This window comes from Botrytis porri, assembly GCF_014898465.1.
Source record: "Botrytis porri strain MUCL 3234 chromosome Unknown BPOR_006, whole genome shotgun sequence".
NCBI lineage: Eukaryota > Fungi > Ascomycota > Leotiomycetes > Helotiales > Sclerotiniaceae > Botrytis > Botrytis porri.
In genome coordinates this window covers 2,593,710-2,615,701 of record NW_024066080.1, presented here as the reverse complement: position 1 = coordinate 2,615,701, position 21,992 = coordinate 2,593,710, and the positions used below count along the sequence as shown (strand labels likewise).

At 41.1% G+C, this 21,992-nt stretch overlaps 3 protein-coding genes across 3 annotated transcripts; 2 read left to right on the top strand and 1 right to left on the bottom strand.

The window, feature by feature from the left end:
- Nucleotides 1-5,150: 5,150 nt before the first annotated feature.
- Nucleotides 5,151-11,003, bottom strand: EAF01_005289 (uncharacterized protein). Its single transcript, XM_038913544.1, has 5 exons — nt 10,511-11,003; nt 6,963-10,446; nt 6,593-6,791; nt 5,987-6,334; nt 5,151-5,930 (listed from the first exon to the last, which is right to left on the bottom strand). Exons 2-5 carry the CDS (start codon nt 7,785-7,787, stop codon nt 5,899-5,901), a joined length of 1,404 nt encoding a protein of 467 aa, XP_038771630.1. The 5' UTR covers nt 7,788-10,446; nt 10,511-11,003; the 3' UTR covers nt 5,151-5,898.
- A 2,928-nt stretch (nt 11,004-13,931) lies between these two features.
- On the top strand, nt 13,932-14,650 carry EAF01_005288 (uncharacterized protein; the record flags this gene model as incomplete). The annotated part of the gene is made up of 1 exon (XM_038913543.1): nt 13,932-14,650. Exon 1 carries the CDS (start codon nt 14,405-14,407, stop codon nt 14,648-14,650), a length of 246 nt encoding a protein of 81 aa, XP_038771629.1. The 5' UTR covers nt 13,932-14,404.
- A 1,892-nt stretch (nt 14,651-16,542) lies between these two features.
- EAF01_005287 (uncharacterized protein) lies at nt 16,543-17,154 on the top strand (the record flags this gene model as incomplete). The annotated part of the gene is made up of 2 exons (XM_038913542.1): nt 16,543-16,588; nt 17,006-17,154. The coding sequence occupies 2 exons, from the start codon at nt 16,543-16,545 to the stop codon at nt 17,152-17,154; spliced, it is 195 nt and encodes a 64-aa protein (XP_038771628.1).
- Nucleotides 17,155-21,992: the final 4,838 nt, after the last annotated feature.

The following is a 21,992-nucleotide window of genomic DNA, read 5'->3' as shown; positions in this document are numbered from 1 at the left end:
TGATAATTATGATAGATATGATGGATATAAAAACACTAATTACGAAGCCCTCTTCGTCCATTCCCGTAACTTCATCTCCCGAAAGAGGAACTCTCTCTTAATACTCACCACCTATAATGAATACCTACCCTACACATTCCAAGCCCAGATCTCCTCTCCTATCTCCCCACTCCCATACCTTCCTTCCCCCTGTAAATACTTCCCCCAAGCCGATCGACCTCATCTCCCCCTCTCTATCTCTTACTTACTATCCACACCCCTTTGTACAGTAACATTACTCACCTCACGTAATATCTATGTATATCCACAATCCTGCTCACTTCCCAAAACATGCGAAAGTCACGATGTCATCCCCTTGGATAATTTGGAATATCGGTATATTGATACTTAAAGGTAAGAGGTACCAGGAGAAACTAGTTGGTATGTTAGTGTTAGATCTACCAAGTTAGTATGATGGTATGATGGTATGAGCTACCGAGGATAGATATTCCTTGATTGGAATGCTAAAGAGAAAGGGAAAAATTCGATAATTAGTATTCAATATTCAATATTTAATAATTAATAATATTTAATAATAAAAATAATAAAAGAATAAAATAATAAAATAATAAAAAATAATAAAAATAATAAAAATAATAAAAATAATAAAAATAATAAAAATAATAAAAATAATAAAAATAATAACGTAACTTGACTAGAAGTAAGTTATATCATAATATAGATCAAAATCACCCCCTCATTTCTTTATTTTATACATTTATTCAATACACAATGAATCAAAAATCATTAAATCATAATGAATCGAAAGATAATATTCAAAAGATTATAAAAAATCTAAAAAATAAATAATTTATTTCAATTCGAAGTGCTGCTATTTATTTTAAGATTCCGAAATCAACCTTAATAAATTGAATAACTGGACAACAATCATACTCTCAATTTCACAAATCCTTTTAAAAACTTTTCAATATGGAAAAGAAGACTCTAGTATGATGGATCTTATAATTAATAGCTACTAAATATTCTACAACTTTTGGGTTATTAAAAGAAATAACTTAAGAAATTCTAAATTAATATGTCATTTTCGTATCACCATCTACCCCTCCATTCTTTCAATTAAATTATATAGGTCAACAATAGATTTATAGGTTTTTAGATTAATATCCCAAACTTAAAGAAATTTATTCTTGTAAATTGGAATTTGTAAAACATAAAGAAGCCATATTTGAAACAATTTCAGCATGATTTTCAATATTTTAAGCACAAATTGAAAAACGATATTATAAATTCAAGAATATATATAACATAGATAAAATAGGATATATAATTGGAGAAATAGAATCAATATGTATAATTATAAATTCTATTCTCAAATCGAATTGAAAGATTATAGCAGGAAAGTAAAAATAAATAATTATATTAAAATGTATAAATATAAATAAAGACTTTTTACCCTTTATAATTATTTTCAAGGCTCAAAATATTAATACTATATAAATTTTAATTAACATTTCTTCAAATTGATATTTCTCAACAAGTAATAATAAATAGACTTTTAATAATTATAGCTTTAAATAGATATATAAGGTTTTTGAATCAGAATCTCGAAAAATATTAGGAGATTAGTCTCGATTATTAATTATGAATAGTTATTCTAGTTATATTATAGGAAGTTTGATTGCTTTTTATATTGAAAAGGAAATTGATTTTCTTATTCTACTACCTCATTGTTTATATCTACTTCAGCTATTGGATGTTGAAGTATATGGACTAATAAAGCGATATCATGCCCAAGAGATTGATCGATACTTTTGAGCAGGAATACAACAAATATAACAATCTGATTAAGTACAGCTTTTTCAAAAGATAAGAGAAAAAGGTCTTATTTGTCAAAATATCAAAAGCGAATGAAAAGGAGCAGGTTTGAATCCATTTAGTTCTTATTAAGTTCTAAATAATCTTCCAACCCTGCTTTTACTATTACCTTTTATTCCAAATACATTAGCAAACCTAGAAGATCTAGATCTCTCTTTGCTTAATAGCTCTCCTCTGAATAATATTAAGCTGCAATAAGCAAATAAGATATTCAATTCAGTTTTATTCATTAATAATCTACTTACTTCTTTAATATAAAGATATGCAAAGCGAATAACTCATTAAATTAAAAGTTTAAATACTGAAAATGCTATTCTTCAAAAGGAACTTCAAGAATATAAAAATTACTTAAAATATAAAAGAAATGAAAAAATAGAAAGAAAATAAAATTAAAAGATGAATTTATATTTAGTATTGAAGAAGTATTGAAAATTATCAAAGAGGCTGAGCAAATATTCTTACCAAAACAACAACATGGTAGACCATTTAAGCATCAAATTGATCAGGTAGAAGGGGAGATGAAAGAGGAAGAGGATAGTGATAGTTCAATTGGATCAGTAATAATTGTAGATCATTCTGTAGTATGTAGAACAAGGTCAAATAAGAAAATATGATTTTTGTGACCTATATCATGACATGACCCACTTCTAGTCAAGTTACGTTAAAAATAATAAAAATAATAAAAATAATAAAAATAATAAAATAATAAATCCAACTACCTTACTCAATCTCAAACCTTATTCAATCTCATCCCCTTCCTTCCCTCCACTCATTTAACCCAATCCCAATCCCAAGCCTCCCAACCTCTTCTCTTCAAAAATCCCCCTCCCAGTCCCCAATTCCCTAGCCTCAAAACCACAATTCCCTAGCTCTAAACTCAAAATCTCTCTCACCACGTAAAAATTTAAGCATTTGTTTAAACTCCAAGCTAACCACCCTATAATTCCCGTCCAAACTAACCATCCCATCCAAGCTAGCCATCCCATCCAAGCTAACCACCCTGATTCCCATCCATGCAATCCCATCCCACCCCATCCATTTCATTACCTCTATAAATCCCAGTTCAAATCTAAGTTCAAACTCCCGAGCCGATCAACACCAAATCCACTAATGCACATCATGCTACATGCATCCTCCCTCCTGCAGAAATAAACTTTCCCCATCCATGACATCTGTCATGATGACGCTATCGGAGAAAAATGGATTTCGTTATATTCCTCTTGGCTACCATTATACCAAGCATACCTCCAAGGGAGGGCCCCTGGGTACTTTAGGTATATGCTAAGGTTTAAGTTAACTTCTACGTACATGCTCTTTTTCTGAAGGTCCCCAGCCATTCATTGATTAATTGATTGCCAAGAGATGAGAAGAAAAGAGGAGAGGAGAGGAGAGGAAATAAGAGGAGAGGTGATGTAGATCTATCTGAGAATCAGATATGGAGGTGGGTCAGATTTCGTTTGGGGAAAGTTAGGAGGGTCATGTACACGAAGTATAGGTTTCGTCATTGGGGGGTAGAGATGCGCCGAGAGTTTGTACGGGATTGTGAAGAGAGCAAATTGCAAATGTGAGTGCGGGAGTTGCGGTAGTTTGGGGGCATGGTTTTCTGGGAAAAGGATGATCGTTGGAGTATGGATATTGCATTGTCTCGTTTGACGTAAATGCACAAGATTCCGTGTTTGACAGAAGACCATCATGGGAAAGATGATATACTGCTCATCAGGAATTGCATTCTTCACAAAGCATAATCATGGAATTCCTTACGAGCATGACACGTTTTATTGATTGACTGACGTAGATTCATAACTCAAGAATTACATCCTCAGCTCACCAAAGCATAATCATCAAGAACTTCCTCACCATCATATCATACCATACCATACCATACCATACCATAATCAAAAACCTCCTCACGATGGTGACATATCTTCCCAACTGACGTACACATGCCGCTCACTCACACTGACGTACATCCATCCCCTATCCCCATCATTTCCTGAAACCTTCTCCCTCCCCCGTTCCCAAAAATTGAAAATTGAAGAGGACAGTTTACATTCCCACCTCCATACATTCTCACGTCACAGCTGCGACTTCTTCTGTGTACTTATCACTATCACATGAAGTACAGCGACGACAAGGTTAGCGATTCCATTTGATAGATATAAAATGAATGATATTCAGCAGAGGAATCTTGTAATTAATACTTACACACAAACCACAAGGCTTGAAAGTATATAATCTTGAAATCTAAATTCGAGTCCGAATCTGAAGACGAAGAGATCAAATCCCCCCTCAACCCATCACTATATCACTACAGCCCTTAATCAAATCTCAAATCTCAAATCTTTCTCAACAAACCCAGAATACAAACCAAATACCACAGCAAAGCATAGCTTTACTCACAGCCATACGCCCAACACATATCACACCATATCACACCATATCACATCACATCACATCACATCATGTCAATCCAATATACCCATCCACCCATCCACCCATTATACAATGCTTCAAACTCGCGGGTTCCAAGCACTTCTTCCCGACTGACAATTCAATTCAGTGCTCAGTGCTCAGCGAACGTTGGATATCTCATTGTGACCGAGTAATTACCTATCTGCTATTTTGTAGAATGTTGTTGGAGTTTGTTGGTATATATTAGATATTAGATATTAGATATTAGATATTAGATATTAGATATTAGATATTAGATATTAGATATTAGATATTAGATATTAGATATTAGATATCAAACACTAAACATTAGACATTAAACACTAAACACCAGATACTAAATACCAGATACTAAACACCAGACATTAAACATTAAATATTAGACATTAAATACCAGATATTAAACATTAGATACTAGACACTAAATATTAGACACTAGATATCAGACACCAGATACTAGATACCAGATATCAAACACCAAATACCAAACATTAGATACCAAACATTAGATATCAGATACCAGAGCATAGAATATGGAATACATACAAATACCCACACATATCTCAAAAGTCATTTCGATTCCCAGTAGCAACTACCTACCCACCTATCTAACTACCTAACCCGTCGCTATATCATCTCACAACCCAACCTATATGATCGATCACATAGTAAAATATACCTCTTCCCTCCCTCTCACCAGCACTATAAGCTCTAAACGCAATTCCCTAATCCTCCTACTCTTTCCTTCTTTTTTCCTTCCTCATGCGCCATCCTAACCCAATGGAAATCATAATCAAACGTCAGACTCAACGCCAACGCCAACATCACACATACACATATATACACCCGAACAAAACAATCAATAACTCCTTCCTACATCTAGACACCTTCATAGTTTTTAGAAATCGACATGATTCTTTGATTATCGTACTAACTAACAACTCCCAACAACGTAATTTATCATTGGCCGCTTTGTGGTACATGAACCTTTGCCCTAAGCTTGTCCCACTAACGCTCATGCAATATAATATGCAGACTCAACAACAAAATAATTTTGCGAAAATGCTATTAGACTATTGGTTTATCCATCGAAACTAATAGAATAACATCGCCCGCAAACATAATGTTGTAGACCTTCAAACCCGGCAGAATAATCTGAATGCCCCATCTCCTTTCTTTGCCTGTAACTTGAAAAAAACAACAAAAAAAAAAGACCTTTTGTTTTCACGCATCATGAAGCCTAAAAGCCACACCCGGATCAAACCCCTCATGCGTGTATTTCAACTCCCCAGCCCCGTTCCGTTCGCGTGTAAAGTAATGGAGAAAAAAAAGTGGCGTGTATTCAATCCCCCAAGGAGGTAGTAACAGCCATAACCAAATGCAAGAGAATACAACCATCTACCACCCCATGTACCGTGTTTTCCACATAGAACGTGATCATCAAATATTTGCATCATGTTCGGCAGCGAACCGAATAGAAAAGGTCCTTCTAAAAAAAAAACTTTGAAAAGGAAAACTTGCAAAACCAAACAACCTCAAACGCAAAACTAGATATGTTACATATGATACAACTTAATGCTCATACTTAGTTTGAGCTGGATTAGCTAGAGTGAGTGTTAGCGCCGGGTCAATCAAAAGGGAGAAATGAGGGGATAATGACATTGGTGGCTGTACATATGGTTTGAAGACCCGTAAGGTGAAGCTGGGTACCCGGTGTAGTGATCCATGTTTGGTTGGGCATTGCCGTAGCCTTGTAAATGTTGAACGGAAGAAGCTGGTGCTTGGCTTTGTTGGTATTGGTTTGGAACCTGTGCACCAGGCTGGTACCCAATGGGGTTAGAAATGGGTGGAAGTTGAACAGTCGACCGAGAATAGGCCGCAGAGCCGGCCTCTGGGTGGGCTTCGGGAACAGCAGGAGCACCACCGGCACGAGCAACCTCTTGCTCCTTGCGTTGCTGTTCCTCCTCCTTCTTGCGAGCTTTCCACTCTTTGCGAATTTCTTTGAATTCTGCGCGCACCAGGCGTTAGCTTGCCAATGTTTCACAGCGTATTCTTAACCCATGCTAGTGAATAAGGTTATCGCCAATCGATGTCAGACCTAGTCCAACGCCTCTTGTAACCACCCGTAAATGGCACTTGGCCCCAACGAATTATCCGTGAAGACAATGACAAAACCCCTGAAGGGCACATGTGGAAAGTTCGAAGAATTTTCCGACAGTCCATTGAAAGAATGTAGGATCACATGGAAAAAAAAAATCCAACATACCTTCTGGTGTTCGTTTGTTTCCATGGGATTGCATGGTTACGTGAGCATTAAGATGGTTCAATGTACCATACGCCTTCTCACATCCTTGATGTCCACACTTATACATACGTTCAATTTCTTCAAATCGTCTTCTAGGGCGCTTCTGTTGACTAGATCCGGGGATTGGAACAAATGAGTAAATCTGAGGGAGGCGCGCGTCCTGTTAATTCTTAGTTGTTCTGCAAAAAGTGACAATGAAGGAAAGAGCTTGATGAAAATCACGCGTTGATTCTCGCACCGCGTTCTGCACATCAAAACAATTGCGACGCGCGCTTCGGATCTACCGCAGAGAATGCGCGCACCGTGAACTGGACACGAAAATGGGACTTACTTGACTTGGTCGTCCAGCTGAAGCTGGGAGCGACTGAGCTTGAGGACTGGCAGAAGTGTAAGGAGCAGGTACCATTCCGGATGGATGATTCGCGACATTTGGGTGGTTGGGGTGGTTTGCGACATTAGGATTGGGTGCAGAGGGGTCGGCATAACCGTGCCAATTGGGTCTTGGTTGCGAGTACATCGAGCCGCCGGAATGTGTGGGCGGATATGGGTGATGCATCTGTTCTTGTGCCGAGTATGTGGCGTGTTGTGGGTTGTAGGGAGGGTAAGTTGGGCTGGAGGCAGCAATTGATGGATCTATAGGAACATCCTGGTCAGATTTGATTTGCGAAGTTTGATGGGTTGAACGGCCATCTTGCAAAGGTATTGACGGACTTGTTGGTTGAGCCATTCCTCCACTGCTATTGCTATTATTGCTCGAATAATGTGCTCTGTGTAAATGATCAAAGTTGGCTGAACGCGCCGACGATGGGGGATAAGCAGCACCGTACTCGGAAGTTGGAGTAGCTGCGGTTGAGTATTGGTTCGAACGAACGTCTTGATGTTGTGGTGGATACTGCGCAGCAGATGTATTATCTGCAGGGGGTTCTTCAGATTGAGCGTCTGTGAAGGCGTGTGGATAGGGCGTTTGCAAACCTGACTGCGTGTATGCGGTAGACCCTCGTTCCATAGAGGTGTGTTTCTGACCGTTTGTATATGCCCCAATAATCGTACTTATGTTTGCTTCTGTCTCGTCAGGGGGATTCTTACTCTCAGTGTCGTTGGTGGATGTTGAAGGTAAAGTATTATTGAAGGGATGCTGTGTGGAGGCCAGGGACATATCACACTTGGAAAGATTCTTCAAGTATAGACTTGACGTTGCCTAGTGTATACTTCAAGTAGAAACTTATGAGAGTCCGTCGAAAGTAAGAAAGAGTGAGGTGTTGGTTTATTTATAGAACTTGGGAGACGATGCCCTTTAAGTAGAAATCCCGAGTGATGAGAGTTGATGGACAGGACGATTGATTGGTCGAAATCCCCAGGACGCTAACTTTGAGGAGGAGACAACTTATGATGCTGGGACTGAGATGGAATATGGGTCTTTATGGGATTTAAAGTTTAGTAACGAGTTGAAGATCGAAACTCTGATGATCGAGTTTGGCAAAGAGAAGGTAGTGTGTGGAGTGTTCCCAGAAGGGACAAGACTCGAGGACTAGAGACTGGAGTTGGCCAAAAAGTTTCCGAAGACCGGTGTCTTGGGAAACCGAGTCAAGTTCGAGTCAAGTTCGACTCAAGTTCCAAAGGTTCGTGGTGGATTGGAATTATTTGACGATGATGATCTAAAGATGTCAAAAAAAAGGTTGACACTAGTGTAGCGTGTTGTGTAATTAAAAAAACAATTACAGTAACCCTTTTAAGCCTTTGGAGAGGATGATGGGAATTGGAACTAGAGAGGTAGAGGTGTCTGTAACGAGGCAGTAGAGTAGGGCGTGTAAAATCAATGGATGAATGTGGTTGGATTGATTATTTGGATTGCCAATTCAAGGTAAGTGTGAGTGGTAGTGTGAGTGTGAATGTGAATGGGTAGTTGGTAGTGAGTGGTAATGGGAGTAGTAGTGTGGTAGTGTGGTAGTGTTGTGGTAGTGTGGTAGTGTGGTAGGAGTAGGAGTAGGTGAATTGATGAATTGAATTGATGGTGAATTGATTTAGTGGTGGATGATGGATGGATTGAAGGTGGTGTGGGTGGCTTCTTCAATGATCAAAGAGGTAAAAAGAGTAAAAAAGAGTCAAAAAGGTCAAAAAGGTAAAAAAGGTTAAAAAGGTTAAAATCTTCTGGGGGAATTCTTCACTCTTCTTATTAATAATCAAAGAAAGAGAAGAGAAGAAAAAAATCAAAGATGAGAAAAAAAAGATCAGTTGTTTTGTGGAGTACCGTACCTGGCCTGGGTAGGCAAGAGTGAAGAGTGAAGGTAAAAGGTAAGAGTGGCTGATGCTGGCTGATACCGGTACTGCGTGACTGATGGATGGATGGATGGATGGGTGGATGGGGTTGATGGATTGACTGATGGGTGAATTGACTGATACAACCTTGGTCAGTAGTACCGATGCTCCGTAATGATGAAAGTGCCTCGGAATGATCAGAGCAATGATCGTCAATTAATTAATGAATTGATTCTCTTTCTCTTTCCTCTTTAAATTATGAAAATGAATTTCCAATCTGTCTCCACAATAGCGAATTAAAAAAAAATGAAAAGATTGAATTGAACGAATTGAACGAATCAAATCAAGCAAATCAATTCTTCACCCGCAAAATTGATAAAAGCGGGAAAGTGGCCAATCTTTTATTACCGATTTCCGAGTACACTGACTGACTGACTGACTGACTGACTGTACTAGGTCTTCTTCCAAGGTTGATTGATGGTATTGTTTTGGTATCCACTTTTCGCTTGGAGATGTGATTCGGCTTTAGTGAAATCTTGGGTGTCACTAGATGGAATGGAATGAATGAATGATTGATTGATTGATTGATTGATTGAATGAATGCGTGCCTGCGGTTATGGTAACTCGGCTTCTTCTGCTTCGGTGTCTTGCGTCTGTGCTTTTTAGAGTTTCGCTTTATTGTAGTGGCGTCGTAGATAGCGCGTGCGTAGTGTTGTCGTAGTAGTGTCGTAAGTATCGTAAGTATCGCAAGTATCGCAAGTATCGTAGTGTCCTAGTGTCCTAGTGTCCTATGTATCGTGAGAGTGTGGTCGTAGTTTGTGCGTATCTATCTAGAACCCACGCAGACTGCAAGTGGGAATTTCAATCTTCTCCTATACGTTATCCCGCTTGACTCGGGTAGGGAATAAATTCGTTAGATCCAATTCAATTTAGTTCCAAAAGGCTTGCTGGATCAGAATTGTTCAGTTACAGATGGTATTGTGAGCAATTGGCAATGGGAAAGAAAATGGGTTCTTGGTATGCTTGGTTTGGGATGGTGGATGTGGGGCTCGAAAAACTTTCTTTCTTTCTTTCTTCTTTCAGGTCAAAGAAAAAATTAAATCAAAACAAAAATATGGTATTATTGACCGAGTGCTCTCAATGGCTTGTTCGAGATTCCACAAATAAAGGAGCGAGTAAGCAACGGTGATGATTCCTTGGCTTGCGGATGAGGGATGAGTGTCCAAGATGTTGCGTTGGGGGAGACGGAAGAGTGAAGGAGCTAGACCACTTTGTTCGTGGCCGCCGTAGATACTGGTGACTTATTGGCAATGCGTGAATTGGGCATATGTTAGTTGTATCTGCTAGTGAAGTTGACACCAAACTCTATCGACTGAACAAAACGATCGTTCTTGGGAATCGACCGTAAGCCCTAGGTAGGATACGCCGTTGAGTGTGATGGTCTGGCAGTGGGAGTCCGGCAATAATGGTGGTAAGAATCGTTGCACGCCCGTTTCGCAATGGATGGCCAACCTGGCAAACTGGGAAATCGCTGGGACTGAATCGTGTATGCGCTATGCCTGGATGAGAAAGCCTCTATCAGCTGATAATCGCGAGGATACCGTCGACGTGCGTCCAAATTACCTTTAGTATCGAGTTTAAGAAGTCTTGGACGAGAGAGCTTTGTAGATCTCTTTGCAATCCTTATTCTCAATGCCAAAGAATTCCGGGCGAAGTTGCGAAAGTGAAAGTGTCTATGTAACGATGACACGATGTGAAGATGTGAAGATGTGATGTCTCGTCACGGCAATAAATGTTTAATTCCTATGATTGAGAGTGGCTAAACCTTAATTTCGATGACTTCTACTGAGCGAGAATCTGGGTCTGTTCACAAACAAAACCCACTTCTCTTCACAATGTTATCCCAGTCACAGTGGAGTAGGGGGCGCGTTTCAATCTGTCGATGTGATGATGCTGAGGAAAGTCCAGAACGCTTTTTGCCGTTTGGTTGAGAGGGGAAAGTCGAACTCGCAGTATTACAAATACTTATGACGATGCTTGGATTGGACTGGATTGGATTGGATTGGACGGGATTGGATTGGATTGGATTGGACGGGATTGGATTGGAATTCGGAATCTCACGGATGTCTGCGGAGGTAATCAGAACTGCCGTCACGTCTCAATGTCTTGGGGAAGATTCTGAGTGTCTGCTGGGCAATGCAGACAATCCCTTTTTTTTGGGGTCTTTTTCTTTTTTTTTCTTTTGCAATTTACTGAAGGAACGATGATGTACTTGGAAAGTGCCCGCCCTTAGGCTGAATTAACGGATGTGATTGATCTCCTTCGACTTGATACCCCTTTTATTACTATTTTGGCGTGTCGTGCAATGGTTCTGTCCGTCCGATCTTGTCTCCAAAGTGGTGGATATAGGACAAGTAATGACAGGAGACTTGTACTGTAGCTCTTCCAAATGGAGAATCGTTTCTGTTGATACTGCCGTTTGTAGGGTATGCGTTCGGGCCGTGATTGGTATGGTATCGAGGGAAGCTATAGCGTATGCCCGACCACAAATACCCAGAAGGATCTTGGTGTGGGTGGTTAGTTGGGTGATCTGAAGAAATTCGTACGATTACGGTTATTTTATCTAGTTGATATCTCCTGAATGTCTGGGCTAGCAAATGGCAGAAACTACCCACGACGCGTCGTGCCCTCTTTTGTGTCAATAAACAATTCTCGGAAGTGAGTCGAGGGATAGAAGTGCGATGGAAGTTCCGTGTCGTCGCAGACTTCTAATTTGTATCTTCGTAAATAAAAGATTGAAACTGTGTCTATTCACAATGCTTTGGTAGATTTGTTGTAAGGTATATTGGTTTCTTGGTAGCAGAGGGAGGTGAAGACTGGATAAATCCCGTCTGTTGGGCCCGCAAAAAATGATTAATGTTGGACAACTTATATCTGTCAGTATGAATCAATTAAAATTGGATGAAGCAGATGCGCATAAGGCGCAAATGCACTCTTTACGAACGAGATCAATAATCTTCTCCTGACACAGAAATTTGAAGTCTCAAAGCTTCAAAAAGTCTTTGATATTGATTGATATCGATGTCATTGTTGATATTCCATGGGAATATTGTCTAATGATGGAAGCTAACTTACACTGACTAGCGCAGAGAGGAATATCAAAGCCTCGGATGAATTCCTTGGCAAGCCCCTACACAAAGCGACGCGTTGACGGGAATGATAAGTAAGTCGTCCTAAAATTAATACTTATACACGTGATGTCAATTGACAGTTCGATAGAAAGCTTCGGTATAACATACGTTGATTTGGGAATAGATGAATTCGATGTTATCAGTCTCGAAGATTTAGTATAGATGCGGTACTGCGTAAGCCGATGGTGTGGCGGTAGCGTTGGCGGAGGGGAGGGTTGAATAACGCTTGTGTAGGCGACCTAGACGTGTGGGAAGCGACTATGATTTGGGGTTCTCTGGGGAGGGGGGGATTAGTCTAAGCAATAATGCCAGAGCTAAATCCAATACTTACTTGGATTAGGCGTTTGTTTCTACCAAACGACAATCGCGCGCTTCGTTTCAACTATTAACAAATCCTGCTACTCTAATCCAAGTCTAGTAGATGCTTTAGTTAGTTTGATAAATTCGTCTATCGTGATGACAGGGCTCAAGCAATAAAGTACAGTAGTGCTTGCTAATCAATCCATGGATGGAGAGAATGGAGTGGGTGGGAGACTACTGACGTGCGTGCGGCGTAATGGCCCTGGTTTGTGTTCAACAATTTTTTACTTCACTGTCGGCTGCCCCCGAGTTAGTGTCTCTCGGTATATGCGAATGGAAAAACTAGGAAGAAGGGGGACTAGGGAGGTAATTAAGGGTCTAGAGTAAGAGGGAAAGAGTTAGCTGATGTTTGATCTACTTCGAGTCGGTCAAAAAGATTACTCGCACGAATGCTTAGAAGGAAATTGGTGTTCTAGTGAGAATATTTTGGAAGGCCTGGGCTGAAAGATGCGTGTCAACCCTGAACATGCGTGCTCTTAGCGTCAGCAAATAGGATGGGATGTGTGCCAAGGATGGAAATGTAACGAATAGAACGAATCATACTTGTCAATCAGGGTAGCCAGCGGTCGGCCAGATTTCACGGGAGATATGAACTAGGAAGAGACTAGGATCAAAAACTCATGGACGTCAGTCGGTGACATGTTCATTTTAACCACTCGCTCAAAGCTCAACCAGGGGGTCCGTGTTTATCGAAGGAAGGAGGGGGAATCTTTTGAATGAATACTCCGTAGCTTTCAAGTTGCCAATATTGGCAAGCTAAGCCTTGAGGTGAAGGAAGTATGGAATAGGATCATACGCTATAGGTCTCAAACGAGAGAATTGTAGCCATTTCTAAAATTTGATCATGTACGATTGATTGAGCATGCTGTGACGACGCGATAATGGGATGATGGCAAGTGAGAAAGTTTACGAACAGTGCCTACATGCAGGTGGTGAGAGTCGCTGATACTTACTGTACATGATCGATTGGAATCATCTAGGAATGGTTAAAAAGGCAAGATATATCTGATATACAGTCGCATTCGATATGTATAATTCTCAAGTTCTCTTGCCACCAGAATGGCCTCACTATCAATTTTTTGTTTCTCGTTTCGTCTTTCGTTTGGACAATACAATGAAGGGGGGGGGTGGCGTTCGGGTTTGTGGATGAGTTGTCATCCAACTCAATTGTAAGAAATTTTAAAAGATTGATGTATAATCCATACTTGATTGTGGATTTGATGATCATCTGGGTACCACATAGCCTTCACTCGTTGAAGGATGTCGCTGCACTGAAACGAAATGAAACGAACCGAACCTTCCTTTCCTCTCCACCCCCAATTGGCATGTGATATGTGATTGTGTTCGGTTTCGTTTGTCTACGTAACCAACGTGCAGGAGTTGAGTGGTGGCAAGCTTCATAATTTGACAGATATCGACAATTACTCTCTTCTTACCGCCGCTGGCTATTGTCTATGTTGGCTGCATTCATTGCTTTATCCATGATTCGTGCTCGTTTTCTGTCATATCAGATATTTCGGGAATTTTTGGGATTCGTCGGAAGAACTGTTTGTCCTCCTTCTCTTGAGTCTTCACAAATTAATGGCGTGTTTCATTGGTTGACGCGGGTGAGTTAACGATGAATCACTTTGCATTCTGATCCTGATTTGGGATGACCACTTCAGCTTGCCGAGATTGAAGTTATCATCGGATTTAAAATGCTGTGAAGAGAAATCACTGCGGATTACGGTTTTGCGAACGTTGCAATATAATGTCACTCCATATCACTTTTTTCATCTTTCTCAGCTGACCAACAAATATACATGGCACCAGGGGGGGATTTGCCCACTTTCAAGCTCTTTGTCTGCACATTTCCCTGCTATTCCGCTCTCTTCCCCTCTTTCTGATTTTTCATCTCCACTCTTGTCCCATAATTCGTCTTCTAAGATGATCAACTCGGACGTGCCCAGCCAAACAATTGAATAAAATGTCCGTGGCTTCCGCCGACAGGATCCAGAGACGGAGTGCGCAGCGTGGATTATCAAGGATGAGTATTGAAATCCTTCGATTTCGAAAGGCAACAAGTGATCGCAAACGAGAAATATCTTTACCCTTCGGTTCCACTATCTTGTGGTACTCTACTTCGTATACTCGCGACATTGGACCAAAAGGGGAGAAACAGCTTGCACATCCATCCATCGTTGAAAGTATTTCTCGGAAGAGCGGGCATTGATTACCACCGGGTCACAATTTCACAAAGTTACAGATGCAAAGCAACACCTATCTCACATCTGCCGTTACTTGCGCAAGGGTTCGTTAGGATAGAATATGCGATATGCGGTTCTGCGCCTGCAGCTTTCCTCACTCGATGAGATGTGTGTGGCTGAAAGGGCGCAGTACTTAAAAGTGGGAGAGTAATGAGTGGTGCGAGGGGAATTCCTAGTCATTGCTAACGTCCGGGACTGAGTTGAAGAGGTCATCAAGTTTCGAGCAGAAGATGTACATGACATTGAGGTTATTTTGAAGACATGTCGTCCAGATTGAACCTGGAGATATTCCAGATCTTAGTTCTCAGATAAGCATTTTTATGGTACTGAAATCATAGTGTTGTGCACTTAAGTCGTGGCTTTGTGTTAACTAAAATCGTTCACCCGCAGTAGCAGCTCCCGACATAACGGTCATGGGAATCCATTAGCAGGCCTTTGGTTTGATAATCTACTCTCCGCGTCTGTGAGTGGTGGAAGCGACTTAGTCAGAGATAAAAATGGGATTATGGGAACTATGGGAAAAGCATCATTTCTCAAGGGCGACGCCTATTTTATCCAAAGAACCAGGGGAACATGAGACTAGATGGATCGCCATTTAGGGGCGATCTAGTAGCAACTTGGTTTGATATTAGAACAATTAGCATCAAACTTAATAGATATCAAATTGTTAATGGAGTCTCTTGAATAACTTGATCATACCACAACAACAGCAGCAGCAACAACGACAATAAGAGACACCTAACGCCCCCAAGACTGGGATGAATTTTGAAAATGGGATACATCATATTTCTTCAATTTTCACTGCATGTTTGGATAAAAGGAGTCCCTCTATGATTAGCTTTTCTACTGCTGTTATTTCAAGCAGGTATGTGCAACACGGAAATCCACTCTCACACATCTTTTACATCTAATTTGCTGTCCCCTTTGAGATCCTCGTATCTGTTGACGAAACAAATTGATATGAGCATCACAAGAATCCCTGGAGGGCTTGAAGCACGCACAAACATACAATCTCCATTTCTCGGACTACAAGTACTGTATGGGGGATCACGAAAAGCATATGACCCAATCGTTTCGCCCCCAAATCTTGATTCTTGTTTTTGACGAAGGATGGAGCAAATGGATCCAGAATTTGGAATTGAAAACGCATGAGTTCAGTGTTCAGTCTGCTCAATCCCCACATGTAGGCCGAGGAGGGGGGGAGCTCGGTGTCAAGACTCAAGACAAGTCTACGCTTTGTGCCAATACCATGCCATGCTTCTCCCAAGTTGTCTCAATGCCTGAATTGGTTTGATATTGAACATTAAACATTAAATATTAAACATTGACCGGACTTGATTGATCAGAGATCTGACCAAGTTCTTTGCCCCATGTAACCAATCTTTTCTTCGGCGAAAATGATGATACAGTACGTAAAACGACCGGGAAATCTTCTCCCTATATTTCATACAAATCCCTATCTCAGTTTGTGTTACATGATTGTAACTTCACTTGCCAATCAAAACACTTCGATATCCAAAAACATCTCCATGGAGGTTAACCTAGGAAGAGAAAGCCATAGCGTTGTCCAGAACTGCACGAGATCATCAAACTTGCTTGCTTCAAAGTACATGCTCTCGATTGTTATATATTACTCATCGAACATGGAAGGAAAAGTGTGGATGTACAGAGTAGAAAGATTGTATAGATTGTATAGATGGTGCAGTGTGCACAATGCACATACATACAAACATACAAACATACATACATACATACATACATACATACATACATACATACATACACACTTACTCACATGCATCTATCTACTCGGCACACACTACATATATTCATCCATCTGAATTCTGGAGTCGCCAATATGGAACTGGAGATAACCCGCCTCCAGCCCGTCTGTGAGCCCGTGAGTATGTGACTTTCCTTTCTTCGTACACGCTCGTAATTAAAGTTTAGCTCTTGACTCGATTCATGTTTGAGTGGCAAAGTAAGGAGCAAGGTATACGGCATCACAAGGTTTAGTGTCGATGCTACCCTGTACATCGTCTTGCATACAAGAGAGGACTCGAATAGTTTCCCCTGTCATGTCGTAGCTGCCGCTTTCCAGACTCAGTCCAATCCCTCCCTTCAGTCCGCTGAGTGCGGGACCAGGTGGATTTGTTAATACGGGTACGACAAGGTTTATGTTTTCTCATGATGACTAACACAGTGGGATGATTTGAGAATCAAATCAAATGAAATCATTCCATTCCCTTCTTCTTTCGTACATGGTCATCCAGATGTAGACTCTCATCCGAAGATTACATCTATATAGGATTTTCTTTTAGCTAGTCATGCGAGGTCGAGACTCGACACGCTCAACAATCATGCAAAGTGCTTCAATGGGATTAAGCCACCCGTGATGATTCAACATGATTCCTCGTCGGTTCAAGTCCCTCAAACTGTTTTTGCAAAACCTTCCGAGGTTGTTTGTTGACAGTACAATGCGATACGTCTATATTGGCGTGCTAGCCGGCAACACTACCTGTCATTCCCCCATCGCCAATATCTACTCGATACTTGATTCTCACGAGTCACCCCAACTCTAGGCAACGGCAATCGTCAATGAAGGGGGTGTATTTTGGAACCACCAGTCAATTTTCTACATATTAAAAATGCAACATAGATTCACACAATTTACCCACCCATGCTGAAGCGGAACTGCGTAACATATCTCGCTCAATTCACCAGTGTTTTTAGTCAGGAACTATAGAGCCAACTCCCCTCTAATCGCCTCCAATCATCACATCACCGCCGAAGACTCTAATTCAAGTCGAGTCTAGGTCTTGTATGATCAAGGCTTTAATCGAATAGCTCCCGTATCTTCCCCCACTCCGTTTCTCTCAAAGACTCAAACTGGACCCCTCATTCGTTGTATTGACCATGCAGTATCAGACGCGGCACAGAACTAAAAGGAGTGTATACTTTTTGTAAAATCTCCCTCCTATCGGTTTTCTATCTGTGTGGACCTCCTTCCCAATCCTGTTATGGGTCGCTTCTTCCACTCTATTCTTTACGCTCAACGTTCTCTGATTGCTTCAAACTTGATTGTTATCCCAGTTGGATAACCAGCCACCAACATGGGTTACACAAAGATAATCTGTGCAAAAAGTCCAATATTGCATTACTTCATGCACACCTCATCAAGTGATTAGACGACGCCTAACCATTACCCCATGCTACTACATACATGAATTCAATTTATTCCTCACGCAAAAGTACGAACACCGACCGTGCACTGCAAACAATCCTTGGCGTCTTCCTCGCTTTCTTAAAGGGGACCAGACTATTTCGAGTAAATAGTGGAGTGGTCCTATTCTGCAACTTACGACAAGAGAGTATTATAGATCTACCGAACGGACCCATCTCCGTCCAGTCCTTGGCAGAAGTTCTAGTCCTCGCACTATGAGATCTGCATCATTCCCGCTCGCGGCAATGTTAGTTGTAGAGGCCAAAAGAGACGCAGATTTAAGCACTACGAAAAGCAGGGTCTGGCAGCCGGTTCCGAAATGAATGCAGATGGATATTTTGAAAAATGGCAATTCTGAACTTGTCCATCTTTCCCAAACTGAACCAAATAGAGTCTCTTGTGCAGATACTAGCCTTCGCAACATGCAATCTCATATGTATAGCTACGGGGCAATAGTTTGCCCACACGTAGACGTCTTCGACTGATCGATCTTCTTCCCGATGACCCAGGACTGCAAGATGAATCACAATGACTTTTGGAAAACCAACGTCATCAGCCTGGATGTACGAATAACCTTACGTTTTGGCATCAATTCAAAATCGATGTGCATCTGCTATTCGGTCTGATCTAAAGGGCAGGTCTGAGCTCCTCCATGGATTCACTAGTCGTCACCAACAATCCGCAAATGCCTATGCATCGAACAACACATAGTTCAGCTCAATACCCTTAAATTATTGAAAGAGATTGAAACACGGGGTATGCACGTGCCATAGACTTTCACTAATTCGAAGACTAGATTAGGATTTAGGCGGGAAGGCCGAGATGACAGTTTCCATTTGCATTGGGTCAAGAGGCCTACGAATTAAGCTGTTTCAGGTTTTGGAATTGCATCGAACTTGAATTTTGATATTGTGGTTTAAAGTGATTTCCACTTCTTACCACATCAGCTCCTTATGACACTTCCTGTCTCATCAAAAGACCCTTCATGGTGATGCTGAGACAGGGATGGGCAGAAGGAAAAGGAAGTGCGAGGGACCAATTTCTGTCGCAAATGCGTTGTGTTTGTGAATGTGGAAAAATACTGAATATGCAAGATCTTCCAGGGATAAACATGTGATCGTCGGCATAAAAGCACGAGTCAGGAATCCTTACATGTTGGGCATTCCTGCATCCAGATTCCATACGGAACTGCAGAGATCCATACAAGTGGAGCGGGAGCCAATTCTTTCGCTATCTCCCCCCTGATTCTCGAATCATAATATTGGCGAAATGTTTTTATTGGAAACGGCCTTCTTTCAGTCGGAAGAGGATCAAATGTTGGGCTCGGGTAAATGATTTTTTGCATCGATGCTTGAGAGGGGGCGAGTCATACATACATACATACGTACCCATTGCTCGCTTGATTGTTCGCATTGAAATTTGAACCCTTGTTTTGCGGTATTCCCTACTCTCTGAATGCAGACATAACTACTTACTCGCTTGCAACTTTCCTCGGTTGCTCATCAGATGACAATAAGAGACAGCAAAAAGAAAACATATCGGCTCCACATATGCAAAGTACGAGGTCACATTCAGGAATTAGGAAAATACCTTTTGCACGAGTGTGCGCTGCGACGTTTCTTGTCATCGTGAGAATACAATGGGGTCCATGACGAGGACAAAGGTGACTCGCGACTCGCGACTCGCGAGTCAACACCCTTGAGCATTTCGTCGATTTGCTTGACCGCTGTTGTTTCGAAGAATATTGGAAAATAGTAGCTTCGTTACCGCCGTACCCTTTGGTGTTGATGTTGGGAGAAAGCTCTTCTGTTGAAATGCATACATAGCAAGTAAGGCACTGTATGGACACACTATTGGTTAAGACTACATCAAATTCGACCCTGAATGTAACTTCAGATATGCGAGCAAACATTCAATGCCGCCACCCCTTGATGGTGGAGCTTTGCAATTGTGCTCGCTTTCGCACTTAGCATCGTCGGAGCTTTCGGGACATCGATGGTGTTGATCATAATGACCGTCTACTATAGTATACACATTTAAGCGGGTAAATAAGTTGCATCTAGATTTCTCCATCATGGATGATGGTTGGAAAGGGGTTCGTCTACGAGGAGATGGGATGAGAGTACGTACCAAATCTATTCGCCACCCCTTATATATCTTTATTGCACATCTCCGGAGATGGATTCGTATGCATTGGTATATTCGCCACATGATAGTGCACGAGAAGGAAGGAAGACCGCGCAAGGAAGGGCTTTGGTTCATATCGTTCTGGCACACTTAAGTGGTTAGACGCCGGCGCGTTAGATAAACAATCGCAGTACAGTATACATGTCTGTATTTGGCAGACCTCTACTTAATCCGGCAATCTAACAACCCTTCAAAATCCTACCATTCCATAAACAACTGAACTGTGACTTGACCTTGATGAATTAGTTTACACGGTGTATTGTGACATTTAGTGTGACTGAGATAATGAGGGATACGTATCTATCCGGCAATGTATCTAAATTACCTCGAGCCTTATAAGATGTAAGGTGATCGAGGTACAAGACTCCCATCTGGGGAATCGGGGGAATGATGTAGGGTCTCGGAATAGGATGAGGTGATATCATATGATAATGATAGGAGATTCTATAGAATCGAGCCGATGGATTTGCGGTTGTAGATGTGTGTAGTTAGGGTTTCGGGTGAGAAGCGTGGAGGGAAAAGGGGGGGGGGCATACATAAAAAGATAGAAATGTTGCGTCAGGTCTCAGAGGTTTCGGATCTACTTCTTGATGATTTCAATAGATTCTGATAAAGTGACGGAAATGCAGGGTTGATACGTATCCTAGATCGTCTCTTGGGGAGATGAAAGGGGCGGGAGAGACTTGTGATATACCCTAACACCTATATCTCTTCACCACTCTTTTCAAATGTCCAAGGTAAGTAGGTGGGTAGGTAGTATCTTCCTTTCCATGTAACGATCTTCTTCTTCTTCTTCTCCTAATCCAGCGAAGGTTCCTGCATCCATCCCGACCCCGATATTCTTCCTTGTGTGTATATGTATATTCATCTCATTCTTATCTTTTTCTCATCCCAGATATCTCTTTATTATCGCTTGCGTCGCTTGTGCTCCTGGTGTTTAACGAGTTGTCTTGAATCTTGGACTTTGGACCTTAGATCTAGGTGGGTACTTTTTATATCTGAATTTGAATTTTCGAGGAGTAATCTTTGGTTGTTTTGTCTGTGCACTGACGTACCTTTTATTCTGATATCTTGACTCTAGATTCCAGGATTTTTTTTTTGATTTATAGAGAGGGAGAGAGGGAGGGGGGTATTTATGGTATCTCTTCCCCTCGTCTAAAGACAAAAAGAAGGAAAGAAAGAAAGAAAGAAGGGCGAGAGTATGTGATGTAATGGCGCATATGATATGTTTACGGTCCGGATGTGTTGAGCTGAGTTTTGAAGTTAAAGTGTAATTTGGGAACTTTCGTTGTTTGGAAATTGGGATTGGGTGGGGTGTTTTGATCGGGTATCTAGAGTGTTTGAGAAGATTGGATGGTTGAAAGGAGCTAGATATTTGAATTGAGTTCAGTGTATCTTCTCTTTGAACTGCAATCTAGAATATTGAATGCACTGAGCTCGCTGAGAAGATAATATTGAGCAACTCATTAATCACTTCCATCGTCGTCAGTATCTCCGTGATTCTTCCTGCTTTCCTCATTCTCCCTCTCATCTCCATGTCATCAGTTTATCCCCAGCCAACTCCCCCGTCAGAGTTTATGCCCAGTATACTTCACCACTTTAGTCATCGCATCCTCTCTCAGGGACTTCTGAATACCTTAAACTTCGTTGTAAAGAGTCTTCTCTGGCTCAACTCTCGCAACATTATACTTTAGCTTGGCTGCTGTATCTGAACACATCATCTAATGATAATACGTATACCGCTCTTCTATAAACTGTCGTTAAAAAAAGCAAGTTTCTTCCTCTGGAGTTTTGAAAACTTAAAAACTGTTGATAGCGTGCTTGTTTGACAAGGCTTTCCTTCAAAACGCTCAGTTCTCAAGTATCTTCTTTGTCAATGAGAGAATTTGTTGCTATCC